Below are 16,999 nucleotides of genomic sequence, written 5' to 3'. Positions count from 1 at the left end.
TGGGTTAAGCAAATCTCTCTCCTCGTGTGGATGTGCGTGAGATCTGTTCAGTGACTCATTTAGAAACCATAAGCTGGCATGCAGACAAAAGTGAAACCCCACTGTAAGACATGACCCACTGATCTTCATATATGATTACTGCTGACAAACAACTCTCAGTGTCCTTTTAAAGGCATGTAGACAACACAGATTACACGACAATCTAAAGAACACTAACATCTGATAGAAGCCCATTAAGATTTCTGTGTTTTGTTTAGTTTTTTTTTTTGTTGTTGTTTTTTTTTTTTAAGTATTTGGCATCTCTGACCTGTATTTCCTGTTCAGATATTTTGTAATTGAGACTGGAATTGAGATCTGTGTAAAGTTTAGTGCTGTGTGTGTGTGTGTGTGTGCGCCTTAGTGTGGATTGCATTGGATTGGAGTGTGTTGACAGAGGTGCTGGAGTATGTTGACAGTGCACTGCGGCTGAGCTCAGTTCTCCGCTGGTAGCCAGAGCGTGTGTGTGCTGTGGTAGGTAGAGCGTGTGTGTGTGCTCTGGTAGCCAGAGCGTGTGTGTGTGCTCTGGTAGCCAGAGCGTGTGTCTGTGCTCTGGTAGCCAGAGCGTGTGTGTGTGCTCTGGTAGGTAGAGGGGGTGTGTGCTCTGGAGAGCCAATGTTTCGCTGCTCTTTGGCCTCAGTTCTTTAATTAGAGGTTGATTTTTACCAGGGAGGCAAATATGCATGACCTTCAGCCAGTCAGAGGCGGGAGTAGTCGGTTGATGTGAAAAGCAGTTGGTCTTTGACCTGTTAGGACTGGGTTTTGGCACATAGCAGGCCTCTGTCTGGCACCTGATGACTGTATGGTTATGTCACATGAAATGTTGTTCACCTGGCAAACATGAACTTAAAAGGAGGAAAGGAGTCAGGGGTTTGTTAAAAAAAAAAAAACCTTTCCCTGGACATATTTCCCATGGTTCTCAAGCAGTCAAGACAACACACTAATATATTAAACTTACATTTACAAGACAGTGAAATGGAGTTGTCTGATCTGATCTCATCTCTCTGAGGCTTCTGTTACATACAAGAATGCATTACGGTGTCCATCATCAGTGGCCTGTTGGAGAGAGGGTTAAAACTCGTGTGTGTGTGTGAGAGGGAGACAGAATCTCAGCTCAGACACCTGTGTGGGTGTGTAATCTGTCTCTGTTGGTTCTGGGGGCTGTTGGATACATACCTGACAGAGCTCTGAGGTCTCAGCTGGCGTGCACAGCAGATAGTACCAGGCTGAGAGACTTCAGGAAATTTCCACTCACCATGTCTCTCTCTCTGTCTCTTTCTCTTTCTGTCTGTCTCTCTATCTGTCTTTCTCTCTCTCTCTCTCTCTCTCTCTCTCCCTCTCTAGTTCTCTGTAATTATCTGGTGTTGGCCTCTCTCAAACCACCAGCACAAGGTGGTCATAATCATCTTTAAGGTGAGTGGTTTTGTTTGTTTGTTTTAATACAAAAGTAGATTTTTCCAACAGTATAACAGAGTGCTGTTGCTTTTTGTTTGTTTGTTATTGTTTTGTTTCAGGGATTTCTTACACGTATCTGTAGTCTGTTATCTGTGTTGTGTGTATGGGTCCTGATGCATGTTCTGTCCTGTAGCGTTGTGTGCACGTCTGGAATTTAGTCATTTTAAGGACAAGGCCACTTGGTCTGTGTTGGGCCAATATCTTTAAGGGCATATGTGTATGTGTGTGTGTGTGTGTGTGTATATATAAGATTATATATAGATCATTTTACTGAATGGCTAGATGCCTTGATGGCTTTTAGTAGACAATGTAATACTAATAGAGCAAGAAAACCACAATTTCCATCCAAACAGTTTATTCGTTAGTTTATATTGCTATGGCCCGGCTGGTGTGACTGCAGCATAGAAAGGGGAGACACACAGTATTTTGGTCGCTTAAGCGTCCCTGAAACGTTGCTGGCCCTCAAGATGTCCTGATAGATGTACTTCTGTAGTGCTAGCTCGGTGATCAAATGTTATCAAAATCGCAACATATCGCGGCAAATTATAGCTCGCTGAGATAACATGACCATATAGCTCCTTTTATATACTGATTTCCAAAGCCTGCTCACTGATTGGTTAGTATCTAGATGTGTTACATGATCTTGTTTTTGATAGCTGACTGTTCCTCCTCTGGTCTTATTTTGATGCATGCTGTCACTTTCCACGCCACGTCAGAGACAACATCACACATGTAACCCAGGATTCTGTCACACTTTCATATTATCGATTACAGCCAATCAAAGATGAGCACCACAAGGCGCTCTGGAGCCGTTCCGCCCGGTTCTGATGTCGGGGGAGAATCGTTTGACAGGCAAAAAAAACATCGCAGCATCAGTCGGGTTCATTAAGCAGAAAAAAATAAAAATACAGGCAGTCGTGCAGGGCGCGGAGGTCACAGTGACGGGGGGCATCGAGGTCAGAGAGAGGGGCAGGGACAGCCGTGGCCGTCGTGCCGTCTGTGAAGTTCCTGGCCTGGTGGTAATGACGTGAAGACTGTTGACATCATGCTTTGTTTCTTTTCCTTTCAGAAGGCAACGCGAGGGCTCAGAGGACAGGGCAGGAGACCCTCTCTCCCTCCCCAGAGCCATGGTAAAAACCCCACCCCCAAATACACCACCCCCAAATACACCATCCCTAAACGTTTAACTGAACACGTGTGTGACTCAGGTGTCTGTTAGGTAGCGACATGAGCGAATTCACTGTATAAAATATGGGTGAAGATCTGTGTGTGTGTGGGTGTGTGTGTGTGTGGGTGTGTGTGTGTTCCACTCTTCATCTTTAGAAAACAGACCTAAACATAATGTTCTCCATTCAGCCCTGTGAGCCTCAGCTCAGTTAACCACAAACTGTCTGCAGAGAAAGTACAGAGATTTTGTGAAGAAGGGGAAGTGTGCGTGCGTGCGTGCGTGTGTGCGTGCGTGCGTGCGTGCGTGCGTGCGTGCGTGTGTGCTTGCGTGTGTGTGTGCGTGCGTGTGTGCGTGCGTGCGTGCGTGCGTGCGTGTGTGCGTGCGTGTGTGCGTGCGTGCGTGTGTGTGTGCGTGCGTGTGTGCGTGCGTGTGTGCGTGCGTGCGTGCGTGCGTGCGTGCGTGTGTGTGTAGCACCCTCTGATTGACTTTTCTCTGGTTTGGCAGGTGGAAGAGGGGCAGCAGAGTCCAGACTCCAGTATGACCAGTCAATCTTCCCCTTTGAAGAGTCCAGTTCTGGAAGAGGAGCACCTACAGGTGACAGACCCCACACACACACACACACACACAACTGAACAGCAGCAAGAACATAAACACACAAAAACATGCTCTAAACCATTCTAGCCGTATTGTCTAATGCTGTGTGTGTGTGTGTGTGTGTTGTGTAGGTCCCGTTCTCTCCGCTGCATGGGGAGCGTGTTGAGTACGCTGGCAGGATGGAGGGGGCCGTCATCGCTATGTCCAGTTACCGCCTTCACATCAAGTTCAAAGAGAGCATCGTTAACGTGAGTGCCGTCTCTGCCTGTCCTGACGATTCGACTTGTTCATGGCCGTCTGAGTCTGAAGAGACGGGCGGCCAGAACCCTCCACCAAATCAGAGACCAAAAAAGGGCTTTACAGGATTTGTTGTTTCACAGTTTGTGTAATCCCCTCAGTCACAAGGCTTTTGAAAGCATGTGTGTAACTGACACAGAGGTTTATCCACTCAGCTCACATGACTGGCTCCATAAATCCAGAGAGTGTTTACTCACTAAGTTTAATGAATGAAAGGAATTCTAAACAGATTTCAGTGAAATGGAAACTGAAAATAAAGATCTTCAAACAGTGCAGACAGACAGTAAAACTGCAAACAGTGCAGACAGACAGTAAAACTCTTTAAGTGCAGCTGACTCATTCTATAGGCCTGTGTCAGTGTGGGTCTTTTGTTTTTAATTCTGTCAGTATAGAGACGTCTACTAATTGGTCTTCTGTCTTCTCTCTGTCATTGTGTGTGTGCGTGTGTGTGTGCGTGTGTGTGCGTGTGTGTGCGTGTGTGTGCGTGTGCGTGCGTGTGCGTGTGCGTGCGTGTGCGTGTGCGTGTGTGTGTGTGCGTGTGTGTGTGTGCGTGCGCGCGCGTGGGTGGGTGTGTGTGCGCATGTGTGTGTGTGTGCGTGTGTGTGTGTGCGTGTGTGTGTGCGCGTGTGTGTGTGCGCGTGTGTGTGTGCGCGTGTGTGTGTGTGCGTGTGTGTGTGCGCGTGTGTGTTTGTGTGTTTGTGTGTGTGCGTGCATGTGTGTGTGCGTGCGTGCGGCGTGTGCGTGCGGCGTGTGTGTGTGTGCGTGTGTGTTTGTGTTTGTGTGCGTGTGTGCGCGGGCGACTGCAGGTCCCTCTCCAGCTGGTTGAGAGTGTTGAGTGTCGGGATTTGACCCAGCTCCATGTCGTCTGTAAAGACTGCAAGGTCATCAGGTCAGACACAGCACTGCAGCTCACCGTCACATTTGACCTGTGCACAGGTCTGTCCTATCAATGTGTCGTTAAGGTTTCCGTGGCATGTATGTGACTGACCTTTGAGCGCTGTGACCTCTGAGGCAGGTGTCAGTTTGGGTCGGCAGAGCAGTGCCAGGATTGGCTGAGGAGGCTGACGGCAGTGGTGCGCCCGCCCTCTCGTCTGGAGGAGCTTTTCAGCTTCGCCTTTCACACGGAGGAGAGAGAGGGCCACGGAGAGATGTGCAGAGCTGGTAAACACACACGCGCGCACACACACACACACACATATATATATATACACACACGCACAGACACACATGCACACACGCTTGCTTCACAGTGGCTCAGTGGTTAGCACTGTTGCCTCACAGCAAGAAGGCATTGGGTTTGAATCCTGCTAGTGTTTGTGTAATTAAAGCACTACTTCTGCACTACTTCACACACACACACACACACGCACACATGTTGCAATCATGCACACACTTTTAAGACAGGAACACAGAAAGAAATGGGCATGTAGTTTGCCACACATCCTGTTACACAAGTAATGCCAGAGCACACATGTGGATATTCACACAGACACACACTCACACAGACACATATGTGGACATACAGACACATATGTGGACATACAGACACACATGTGGACATACAGACACACACAGACACACATGTGGACAGACACACACTCACACAGACACACACACAGTGTTACCTAGTGTACATTATTTGTGTGTAGTATGTAGAATATACATGCCAGGCTAACTGCAGTGCTTTATTTTGTTTTGGGTTTTTTTTTGCTTGTTGTTCTATAACTCGTAAGCTCTCAGTCAGTATTTTCTCATGTTAAACACAAAGTGGATATAAAACAGGCTAACAGCCTGAAGGTCAAATCCAATGACATGTAAACCATATGTAAACACAAAGGAGCCTCGCTGACAGATACTAATCACTGGCACTCTGTGCTGTGGCGCTTTCATCAGCGTGGCAAACTGTTGATTTGTGAAGTCATTTGCAGCTCCTTTTGCAACTGATTTCCAAACACTTTGCTAGAGGTCAGCGAGAGTTCAGAGCTGTACTGTTGTGTACCGTTAATGGCTGTGGTATCAGACTTTCCACTGGATGCCTCAAAACCCATAAAAACCCCTCTGCATCAAATGGAAATTTCCACTATTCTTTGCCATTGGCAGGATGGAGGACTTTATATAGCTGAGTATTTCTGTACCCCGTCTGTTCTGTCACGCTGTTCTCATCTCAACGGCAACAGCTCCGAGGCTTTACTTCATTAGTGACCAGTCTTCAACTGTGTTCAGCTGGCCACTAACCTTATGTCAATTAACCTCGTGTTAATTAACCTCATGTTTATTGACCTTGTGTTAATTAATGCTTTGTGGTGTGCCCGTTTGTCTGTAGCTTAGCCTTCACTCAGCCCTGATTGTCTGTATGTATAACTAATACTGCACTACAGTGTTAGGGATGTCAATAATTAACCGTTTACCAACAATAAGAATTCTGACCGATGAGTACTGTCAGTTAAACAGTTAAAAAAGAGAGGAAAAAAAAAAAAAGTAAACTTTTTTATACATATCAGTCGGCTCATGGGGAAGCATCGACACGTGTGACTAACCACACGAGGCTGTGGCCGGTTTTCGCTGAGTCTGAGCGAGATGAGTCTGAGCGAGATGAGTCTGAGCGAGATGAGTCTGAGCGAGATGAGTCTGAGCGAGATGAGGTGAGCGAGATGAGTCTGAGCGAGATGAGTCTGAGCGAGATGAGGTGAGCGAAAAGAAGCACCGTGTGTGGCTCCGTTTCCACCCAATGGACCAGCAGGTTATTTGTAAGCGAAGCAACGCAGTGTTGAAATACAGCAGTCATGCAAGCACAATGCAGTGCCACTTGCCAAGCCAACGTCCACAATATAATATGAATGAAAATCAGTAGACAATGCTGTCCACCACGCTGGGCTGTTTATTTTGTTTTGAGGTCTGAAAAATGCGACTTCAAGTTTCCGTTTTTTGTTAATGCGTCAGCTGTTTTTGATCATTAATTCGCCGAGAGCTGAGGAGGAGGAGGAGGTTTTCGTTACAGCGCTCTCAGCGCTGGAGGATTCAGTGTGTGTTTTCATTTTGTTAAACTGTTTATACATTAGGAAGTCTGGCTACTCTTTGCTATTTATTTTAAGTTACAAAATATTTTCCTACACGGGAGATCTAGGCTGTTATGCCGGTTCTGCAAAATAAACCCCTTCCTATGAAAAAAAACAAAAAAACATTTGTATTGGTATTTTTTAATGGGTCAGAGACACTCATCCATTCTAAATAGTCCATTTTAATCTTGTTCATTAACAGGTAATGATTGGCCAACGGTTGTCAGCTGTCAGTCAGAAAAAAAAATTCACGCTGATCGTTCCTAGTCTGGGTGATTGTGATTTTTTGTGTTGTGTCTTTTAAACCCAGGAGAACATGTGAGGTGGAGGTTTCAGAGGGAGGTAGAACGAATGGCCTTCCACACGCACGATGCCTGGAGAGTCACGGACATAAACCGCAACTTCAGGTAATTCTCCATCACACCCTGTCACGTGTGCAGGACATGAATAGCCATGCTGCTGTTGAAATAAGACACATATTTGCTGTAGTCGGTGGTCTTGGGTTCAGGGTACACCACTTCATCATCAGATGGACTTGCACGGTGGTAATGGGGACCACTCTTATTGAGTGTGGCACTGCCTCTCTGGAGCAGTGAGGGGTCCGTGTTGGAGCAGCTAAAGACAGAGCTCTGATTAGCACTGAACTACACAGTCTAATGGACCCGTAAGCCGTGTGTCGGTGTCTGGTTGGTTGTGTGTGTGTGTGTGTGTGTGTGTGTGTGTGTGTGTGTGTGTGTGTGTAATAAAGAGCTGAGCTTGTCTTGTTGTTTTTTTTTTTTTTCAGACTCTGTGCGAGTTATCCAGAGCAGCTCCTGGTGCCAGCCTGGGTCACGGATAAAGAGTTGGAGAACGTAGCAGCATTCCGATCCTGGAAGAGGTTTCCAGCTGTGGTCTACAGGTGCGTGCTTGTGTGTGTGTGTGTGTGCGCGCCTGTGTGTGTGTAGAGGAGTGGGTCTTTTCTCCCACCGTCTGTCTCAGTTCATGCAGAGGTCCTTATGAAATGCTTGTGTCTGTTTGACTGTCCGTGCTGGGCTGATGTGGTTTGTGTCTGTTTGACTGTTCATGCTGGGCTGATGTCATTTGCTTGTTGACTCCTCCTTCCCCTGCAGACACCAGAGGACGGGCGCTGTGATTGGTCGGTGCGGGCAGCCCGAGGTGAGCTGGTGGGGCTGGCGAAACGCGGACGATGAGAGACTGGTGCAGTCCATCGCCAAAGCCTGCACCATGGACACCAAAGCCGACAAGACGCTGGCCAACGGCTTCTGCAGTCAGCACCACACCAACAGCACTCAGCCCAACTCAGGTCAGTGTGAGTGACGACCAAGAGAATACCAGCAGTCGAGTGTGTGCTCTGGAATGAGGAAGAAGGATTTGCGGAGGGTTGTAAAACTTCATACTGAAAACGCTCATGTTTTTAGAAAACAAAGTGGCTTTTATGTTGAAGTTTACACAGCACTATAGAGGGCATGCATAGTTGATGGGGGGGGGGGATGTGGGAATGCTTAAGCCCTTTAATAGCCTGTGCACATGGTTTCATCATTCTATCCAATTCAGACCCTGTTTTAGCCAATGGCAACGTGGGGGCGGAGCCTGTCGAAACACCACCACAAAAATTGCTGATATTGGATGCCAGGTCATATGCTGCTGCAGTGGCCAATCGGGCAAAAGGGGGCGGGTGTGAATGCCCAGGTAAGACACGCCCACTGTGACTTGACTGAACAGTATCACTGACAATAAGCCAAAGTCAGAAATGCTCCACTTTATGCCGACATTGGTTTTTAAAGCAAACTGGCCTGAGATCCAGGGGCAGAGCTCTGTTGTGAATGTGGGTTTGTGCTGTCTGTCTGTATTCTAGAGTACTACCCTAACTGTGAGGTGGTCTTTATGAGCATGGCCAACATCCACTCCATCAGGAAGAGTTTCCAGTCTCTTAGAGCCCTCTGTGCCCAGGTGCCTGACCCCACAAAGTAAGTAACTGCCCCCCCCCCTTGGGTACAGTCTGAGAGCGTGGGTCTCCCCTCCAAGGAAAATCAAATAGCCCCACCCCTCCCAATGCTGCAACACTGTGCACATGCACATGCACATGTACAACATACAATGTATGGAGCTGTAGCACCTACTTTTGGTAGTAGCCAGCTAGCCAACATCTGTAATGTAACTTACAGTCAGATAGCAGGCTGTATGTTACGTTAGCAAGTTAGCAAGCGGCGTCATCATTCAAAGGGATGAAGGTTTTTTTTGTTCCTTTCAGTAGTCCAGTAGTCGATGGCATGAAACTCTCATGAAGGTCTAATAGAACTGAAAATATTGTGACTGAGATTTGAGATTGTCTTCTGTGATTTCAGTTTTGTGTTGGTAAAACATGAAGCATGCTAATTATTAACTCGTAAGGTTTTTGCGCTGTCGTTAGCACTGCTCACACGTTTTAAGATCTGTGATGTGATTTACTGTTCTAATCTAACAGTAATACATTATTACCCTTGCCTTCCCGTGTCTGTCTGTCTGTCTGTCTGTTGATTGACACTGCTCTCTGTGCTGTGTGTAGCTGGCTGTCTGCTCTGGAGGGCACTAAGTGGCTGCAGCACCTGTCCCTGCTGCTGAAGGCCGCCCTGCTGGTGGTCAACGCCACGGACCAGGACGGACGCCCCGTACTGGTGCACTGCTCAGACGGCTGGGACCGCACACCCCAAATCGTCGCCCTGTCCAAACTGCTGCTCGACCCCTTCTACAGGACCACTGAGGTCAGAGTGAGAGAGAGAAACAGACAGAGAGAGAGAAACAGACACAGAGAGAGAGAGAGAGATCCTGTAAATGTATACCTGTAATCTGTGTCTGATGTTGACCAAACCAGAAGAGGCTGTGATAATCCATAGGGAGACCACTGACAGTTTCTGAAGAGAACAGCTTTAAACCCAGTGGAGGACTTCTGCGTTCAGGGTTTCTGTGTCTCACCATGGACAACACTGAGTGTGTGGGCTGCCTCACAGCCCAGAGAGCCCAAGCAGGGCCAGACTCGAAGTCTGAGGCATCCGTAAGCATTGTGGTGTTTCACTGCAGTGGATCAGGGCTAACCTGGCACACGCTGCAGAGCGTGGACCTCAGGCAAATCAGTGAAAAGTCAGTGTTTACAATCTGTTTACAACGTACAGTCTTATTATGTGCTCTTGTCAATGATGGTGATGATGGTGTCTGAAGGTATAATGAACGCCTCACGTGAACAGGACTAAATAATAACAGGGCCTTTGCCCCCCCAGCACATGATTACGTGACGGTTTCAAGGGGAAAAAAAATTGAACTTTAAAGGTCCTAAAATGCCTTGAGAAGGATAAGCATAATCAAGATATAAATGTGTAACTTTTCACCAGATTGCCGGCAACACTTTGGTGTGGTAAAACCAGACTGGAAATTCTACTAAATATTGATTATTGGCCAGGGGGAGGAGAGAGAGAGAGCACACCGCCCAGCCCAGATGACTCATAGCAGTGTAAGCTATGCTAAACAATGTGTCTGAGGGTAGCACAAGGCCCAGTAATGTGGAGAGGGCAGATTCTGCGGTTTGCTCAGTGTTACCGCAGGGGAAGCGTAGCTGTTCTCTTAAGGAAGTCACAGGTTGGAAACTGTAGCGCATTTACTGTGTCCTTTCTGTGCACCAAATACACTCTGCGCTAGCCTTAAAAAAGAAACCATACAACTTGAAGCTCAATGGGGAAATGCTGCATTTAGCTGCATGGTAAAAAAAACTAGCTGTCTTCTCCCTCTGTGTCTCTCTCTCTGTCTCTCATATGACTGAACTGCTCTCTGCCACGGCTGGTGCCTGGTGTTAATCTCAGCTCGGCTCTGTTGTCTGTGGGTGTGCAGGGTTTCCAGGTGCTGGTGGAGACAGAGTGGCTGGACTTTGGTCATAAGTTTGCGGACCGCTGTGGGCACGGAGAGAACGCGGACGATGCGAACGAGCGATGTCCCGTCTTCCTGCAGTGGCTGGACTGCGTTCACCAGCTCCAGAGACAATTCCCCTGTTCCTTCCAGTTTAACGAGGCCTTCCTGGTACGGACTCTAACCAGCACCGGTCCGATCTGTGACCCATCCAAAAACCTTCTTCTCCTGGACTCTTTTAGTGTGTGTGTGTGTGTGTGTGTGTGTGTGGATGTGTGTGTGTGTGTGTACCTTTTATGTTTGTCTAGTTTGACACAGTACTGTATTCTTTTCTGTTTTGGTTTCAGCACTATAGATGAGTTTTGACAGAATCAGAGGAGCCAGTTATGTCCTGTTAAAACTCCTCTCTACATAAACTTTCTCCACTAACCTGTTGTGTCCCTCAAGGGCTTTGTTTGGAATAATGTGTGAGTTATGCTTTTCTGGTGTAGCCTGAGGGCTGTTTTCTGCTTTATAGGACTTTGTGCTCACACTGCTAAAACAAAACAAACAACAAAAAAACCCCCCAAAGAATATATGTCTCTTCCAAAGTGAGGTTTAACAGAGGCAGGATCCAGGACCCAGTCTCTGTTTGTTTTCTGTTACCATTTGAATGGTGTAATATTACAGTGTGTGTGTGTGTGTGTGTGTGTGTGTGTGTGTGTGCAGGTGAAGCTGGTGCAGCACACGTACTCGTGTCTGTTCGGGACGTTTTTGTGTAACAGTGCGAAGGAGCGAGAGGAGCACCGTGTTCAGGAGAACACCTGCTCCGTGTGGTCTCTGCTCCACCCCTCCAACCGTGCCTTCCAGAACATTCTGTACTCGCCCCACTCAGAGACGGTACTGTGTCAGCCAGGAATCTCACTCTCTCTCTGTCTCACACACACACAGTCATTCATTCTTTCCCTCTCTCTCTCTCTCTCTCTCACACACACACACACACACACACACAAATACACACACTCTCACACACACACAGACACACACACACACACACACACACACACACACACACACGGTCATTCATTCTCTCTCTCTCTCTCTCTTTCACACACACACACACACACACACAGACACACACACACGGTCATTCATTCTCTCTCTCTCTCTCTTTCACACACACACACACACACACACACACACGGTCATTCATTCTCTCTCTCTCTCTCACTCACACACACACACACACACACACACACACACACACACAGTCATTCATTCTCTCTCTCTCTCACTCACACACACATTCATTCTCTCTCTCTCTCTCTCTCTCACTCACACATACACACACACACACACACACACACACATTCTTTCTGTCTCTCTCTCTCACTCACACACATACACACACTCACACATAAATACATACACACAGTCATTCTCTCTCTCTCTCTCTCTCTCTCTCTCTCTCACACTCATACACACACTCTCACACATACATACACACACAGTCATTCTTTCTTTCTCACTCACACACACACACAGAGTCATTCTGTCTCTCCCTCCCCCTGTCTTTCAATCATGTACAAACACACACACACACACACACACACTCACATACGCTGTCTGTGTGTGTGTGTGTGTGTGTGTTGGCAGGTGCTTCACCCGGTGTGTCATGTTCGTAACCTGATGTTGTGGAGTGCCGTCTATCTGCCAAACTCCGCCCCCTCCACGCCCTCTGACGACGCCTGTCCCCCTTACCCTGACCCTGCCACTACACCGGAGGACTCGTACCTGGGCAGGTAAACCGGTCACAGTTCACATAAAGTGTGTGTGTGTGACAGTGTGTGTTTTAGAATGAATAGAATAGAACAGAATACACCTTTACTATCCACCAGGGTGGAAATGTGTGTTTGGCTCACCAAACACTAGAACAGCACCATAAAAACAGACAAGCAGGAGACCCAGTTTCCTGTTTCAGGCAGCCGGTAAACATTGACGGACAGGGTGTGACTGACCATGGGATAGTGATCCAGATCATCCCAGCGGGTGGTTGATTGATTTTTTGCTCTGCCTGTGTTGTTTAGACTTGTGAAGACGAGATCTTATGAGAACTTGCCCGTGACCTGTGAAGGGGGTTGCCACGTGACCTCTAACCGCCGCTGCAGTGACCCCAGCCTTAATGACAAATGGCAGGAGCACCTCCGATCCGTCGACATCGCCGCGGCAACAGAGCCTGAGGACAGTGAGGCGGACAGTTCAGCCAATCCCAGCACGGGATGTTCTGACGGGGAGGTGGGATTGGAGGAGAGACTCCAGAGGGCGGGTTTAGATGATCAGGCAGAGTGTAATGGTCATTATGATGTTAATCTGGGGAATGGGGAAATGGTAGGGAATGGGATAGAGGAGGCGGGGCTGTCTGTGGCAGTGGGCGTGGCTGACGGACAGATAGAGGACATTTTGCAGGAAGCGAGGGAAGAAGGGGCGGTGACAGAGGAGCGGAGGCGGAGCCTAACACTCAGTGGCACTCGCTCCGCCTCCCATTCTTTAACCACTCCCCCTCCTCCAGAGGCCTCGGCTGAGGTGCCTGCAGCGACCTGCGAGGAACCGATAAACACGATGCTATGTGAAGAACTTCACAAACAAACTCCAGAACTTTCTAAAGAGGCTGACTCTGAGCCTGCGCCTGCCCCACCCACTTTAGACCTTGGGCACGTGACCAACGGTCACATCGAGAGTGTACAGGGAGGGGGTGGTGATGCTGACAAAGTACCGTCACCCGTCCCCTGTCAGGAAGACACTCCTCCCCCTAACCCCCTCTCTCCTGGGCGGTCTAATAGAACAGCATTAACTGAGACCCCGACAGACACCCCGGATGACCGCTCTCCGACCCCCGCGACCGTACCGCACGATTCCACTCCCTCTCCCCAGCCGCCCAGGACTCTGAACGGGCTCAGGTCTCCATCCTCGTGTGCCTTACAGCCTCTCTTCCCTCCGGACGCCCACGTCTGTAACGGCGACGCCACGGCGAACGCCAACGGGGTGCGGACGCCCCTCAGCAGACAGGTTTCGGTGGCCAGCTGTGGGTCTCTGAGCTCCCCTCACGTGCATTCGTGGGACCCGTCAGGGCGGGGCCCCTCTGCCACGCCCCATTCTCACCTGGGCACGGACGGCCTGAGCCTGCACAGTGATGCTGTGCAGCTGCGACTGCAGCAGATAGAGGCGGGACATCAGCTCCAGGTGGAGACGCTCAAGAGACAGGTACAGGAGCTCTGGAGCCGCCTACAGGTGAACGGAGAACTGGTGAGTACAACACGCACACGCACACACACGCACACACACACACACACACACAGTGTCCTGAGGCAGACACGTGCAGAGTTGATTTCCTTCTCTATATCCTTTGTATGACATTTCCTCTTCTCTCTCTCTCTCTCTCTCTCTCTCTGTGTGTGGTGTAGTCGTCAGTGTCAGACTGTGAGAATAACCTGAACCCGGCCTGTCTGTCACGATGCAGCACTGAACTCCTCTCAGACAGCTGCTGGGAGCAGCTGGAGCTACGGGATGGGGAGGTAAGGACAGGAGATGGGGAGGAGACGCAGAATGAAGGGGGAGGAGGAGGAAGATAAGGACAATGAAAAGATAGATAAGACTGGCTAAGAGAGAGGAGAGGATGGAGAGCAGAGGAGAGGAGTGAAGTTGAAGGAGGGATGACAGGATAGTAGAGAAGAGAAGGGGGGCAAAAGAAAAGAGGAGGTGAATGTATAAACAGGTAGAGATGAGGAGAGGGGAGATGAATGTGTAAACAGGTAGAGATAAGGAGGAGAGATGAGAGGAGGTGAATGTATAAACAGGTAGAGATAAGGAGGAGAGGAGAGAAAAGAGGAGGTGAATGTATAAACAGGTAGAGATAAGGAGGAGAGGAGAGAAAAGAGGAGGTGAATGTATAAACAGGTAGAGATAAGGAGGAGAGGAGAGAAAAGAGGAGGTGAATGTATAAACAGGTAGAGATAAGGAGGAGAGGAGAGGCTGGTGAATGAACTGGTGACCATAAAAACTTGTGTAAGTGACTTTCTGGTCCTTGGTTCCCTAGGCAACCCGGTGGTACCCAGATCACTTGGCAACTCGTTGCTATGGATGCGAACACAAGTTCTGGCTGGCTGCTCGAAAACAGCACTGCAGGTGAGGACAGACACAAACACGTATGCATACAGACATATACACACATACACATGCACACACACAAACACATGCATACACACATACCTACGCACTCAGACACACACACACACACACACATACACACACACACACACACACACGTATATTTTTCAGGGCTCTCTTACTCTAAGACACGTTATCTCTCTGTTTCTGTCCTTTTATCTGTGCTGTGTGATGTGGCATGTCTCTCTCACTCAGTGATCTCTGTCTATGTGTGTGTGTGTGTGTGTGTGTGTGTGTCTGCTTTAGCTTCTCTCAAAACATCTGCCTTGAAGGACTTAGTTACTGAGAGATCTGACCACGGCTTAAACGAATTACCCTACCCCCCTGCTTTTAGAGCAGAGCAGTGCTTTTGAGAGAGAGAGAGAGGGAGAGAGTGATTTCTGTGGAGGTGTCTTATGCACTTTAAGCTGCTGTCTGACAGGCCAGGCAGTCCTTTACAGTAATGTGTCATGTATTATGAGAAATAGGGTAAAGAGCTGTGATGAAGCACAATACATAGTGTCAGTGATCAGTGTTACACAGCGTATGTGCTGACACCTGCGGGATGTCTGGCCACTCTGAGCTCTGTGCACTTGTGTCTGACTTTGCCAGCGCTGAGCACAGAGCCTCAGCCCTGCCTGTCCTCACAGGCTCATTTCCATTGGTTGGTTTTTTAAAGGGAGGGGCAGAGGATCCTGTAGGTGATGTTCACTCCACCGCACTGGATGCTGAGCCACTCTCTTCTCTTTAATCCCACTTTTTATGTGTGTGTGTGATCGTTAAAACTGCTGAGGAATCAGCCATGTTTGTCTGGATTACAGAACCACTTTCACGCACATCCAAAGGCATCGACTGTCTGTCACCAGATCAAAATCTGACTCTCTGCCGCTGCTTGTAAGATCACTGTCTCTTAATTATCCAAAAAGATGTGTTGTTACCTCCCAAAATGACCTGTTTACACAGGGGGACTAGTGAGATGAGGGACTTTATCTGAAGCCATGCTGGTCTCACTGAAGACAGGGTTCTGTGTGTTCAGACACAGAGACCAGGCCCAGTACAGGGTTCTGTGTGTTCAGACACAGAGACCAGGCCCAGTACAGGGTTCTGTGTGTTCAGACACAGAGACCAGGCCCAGTACAGGGTTCTGTGTGTTCAGACACAGAGACCAGGCCCAGTACAGGGTTCTGTGACATTCAGAGTGAGAGCTGAGGGTCTCTGTCCACTTTGGTTTTCTCCTCTTCCATCTTTCCTTGACCCATCTTCCTCTCCTCTGCCCCCCCCCCCTCTCTCTCCCCCTCTCTCCGTCTCTCTCTCCCCCTCTCTCTCCCCCTCTCCCTCTCTCTCTCTCCCTCTCTCTCCCCCTCTCTCCCTCTCTCTCCTCCACAGTGGCAGAGAGCCCCCTGAGGAAGCCTGGTGAGAGACCCTTTTGCTTCTGTCTTTTTTTTTTCCCTTTTGTTAGATTCTGAACTTTGACTTCACCCTCATCCTCTCTGTACCTCAGTGTCATTTTCTCACAGTGTAAATACACATAATGACTCAGCTGCTGTGACTGTAACTCTACACACTGACTCCTCTATGACAATATCTGTGCACTCAGACTCCTGTACCTTAAATACTACACACGCTCATACCTGCTCTCCTGGACTCCTTAAACATAAATCTAACCGTTTTCCTCTGTCATTATTCTCCCAAAAAGCTCATGAAGTTACTGAATAAATGACATTAATATGAATTTCTGGTCTGCTTCAGTCATTCTGTCACACAGTCTAGTGATGGCATTGTTATTAATTACACAGCAAATAGCGTAATTGTTTTATTCACTGACTTCATTATATTTTTATCTGCTTTTATAGACTTTCTAAGTTGCATTTTCAAAACGACAGAATTAAGATGAGTATTTAAATGGTGCGCCATCTCTGTTGGCCTCTGCAGGAATTGTGGGAATGTTTTCTGTGCCAGCTGCTGCAACCAGAAGGTGGCGCTGCCCAGCCAGCAGATGTATGAGCCGAACCGTGTGTGCCAGGCCTGCTACGGGCATCTGTGCCCTTCGGCCGTGCCCCCCGCCGTACCCCCTGCCGACCTGGAGCTGGAGAAACCCATTACTGCCAGTTCCAACTGAAACAGGCCAACGCCAACGGGCGGAGGACGTCAGAACACAACCCCCCCCCCCCCCCCCCCTTCTGTCTCATGCACATCGCTGGAAAACGAACTCAGAATGTCCGCACTCTTCTGTTTGCGCGTGTACATGTTTTGTGAAGTTTTGTTTGTATATATCATGTGTACAGCCAGATGAGATCCGCATGTGTTTTACTGAAGACTCAAGTGTAAGTCTTAATGG

General features: G+C 48.5%; 1 protein-coding gene across 1 annotated transcript; it reads left to right on the top strand.

Moving 5' to 3' along the window:
• The first annotated feature begins 3,187 nt into the window (after positions 1 to 3,187).
• LOC115812778 (myotubularin-related protein 3-like) lies at positions 3,188 to 16,786 on the top strand. The gene is made up of 17 exons (XM_030775282.1): positions 3,188 to 3,253; positions 3,385 to 3,501; positions 4,357 to 4,439; positions 4,566 to 4,711; positions 6,917 to 7,013; positions 7,391 to 7,504; positions 7,716 to 7,909; positions 8,161 to 8,295; positions 8,462 to 8,573; positions 9,152 to 9,347; positions 10,465 to 10,650; positions 11,188 to 11,358; positions 12,115 to 12,260; positions 12,546 to 13,761; positions 13,920 to 14,030; positions 14,552 to 14,640; positions 16,594 to 16,786. The coding sequence occupies exons 1-17, from the start codon at positions 3,197 to 3,199 to the stop codon at positions 16,778 to 16,780; spliced, it is 3,357 nt and encodes a 1,118-aa protein (XP_030631142.1). The 5' UTR covers positions 3,188 to 3,196; the 3' UTR covers positions 16,781 to 16,786.
• The last annotated feature ends 213 nt before the right edge of the window (positions 16,787 to 16,999 follow it).

The sequence above is a fragment of the Chanos chanos genome, chromosome 1, assembly GCF_902362185.1.
Source record: "Chanos chanos chromosome 1, fChaCha1.1, whole genome shotgun sequence".
Taxonomy (NCBI): domain Eukaryota; kingdom Metazoa; phylum Chordata; class Actinopteri; order Gonorynchiformes; family Chanidae; genus Chanos; species Chanos chanos.
This window is presented reverse-complemented; position numbering and strand designations above follow the sequence as displayed.

Coding starts and splice junctions, on each gene's coding strand:
- LOC115812778 (XM_030775282.1), top strand. CDS start 3,197: ATGACCAGTCAATCTTCCCCTTTGAAGAGTCCAGTTCTGGAAGAGGAG. Junction 8,574..9,151: donor CAGGTGCCTGACCCCACAAA/GTAAGTAACTGC, acceptor TGCTGTGTGTAG/CTGGCTGTCTGCTCTGGAGG. Junction 11,359..12,114: donor ACTCGCCCCACTCAGAGACG/GTACTGTGTCAG, acceptor GTGTGTTGGCAG/GTGCTTCACCCGGTGTGTCA.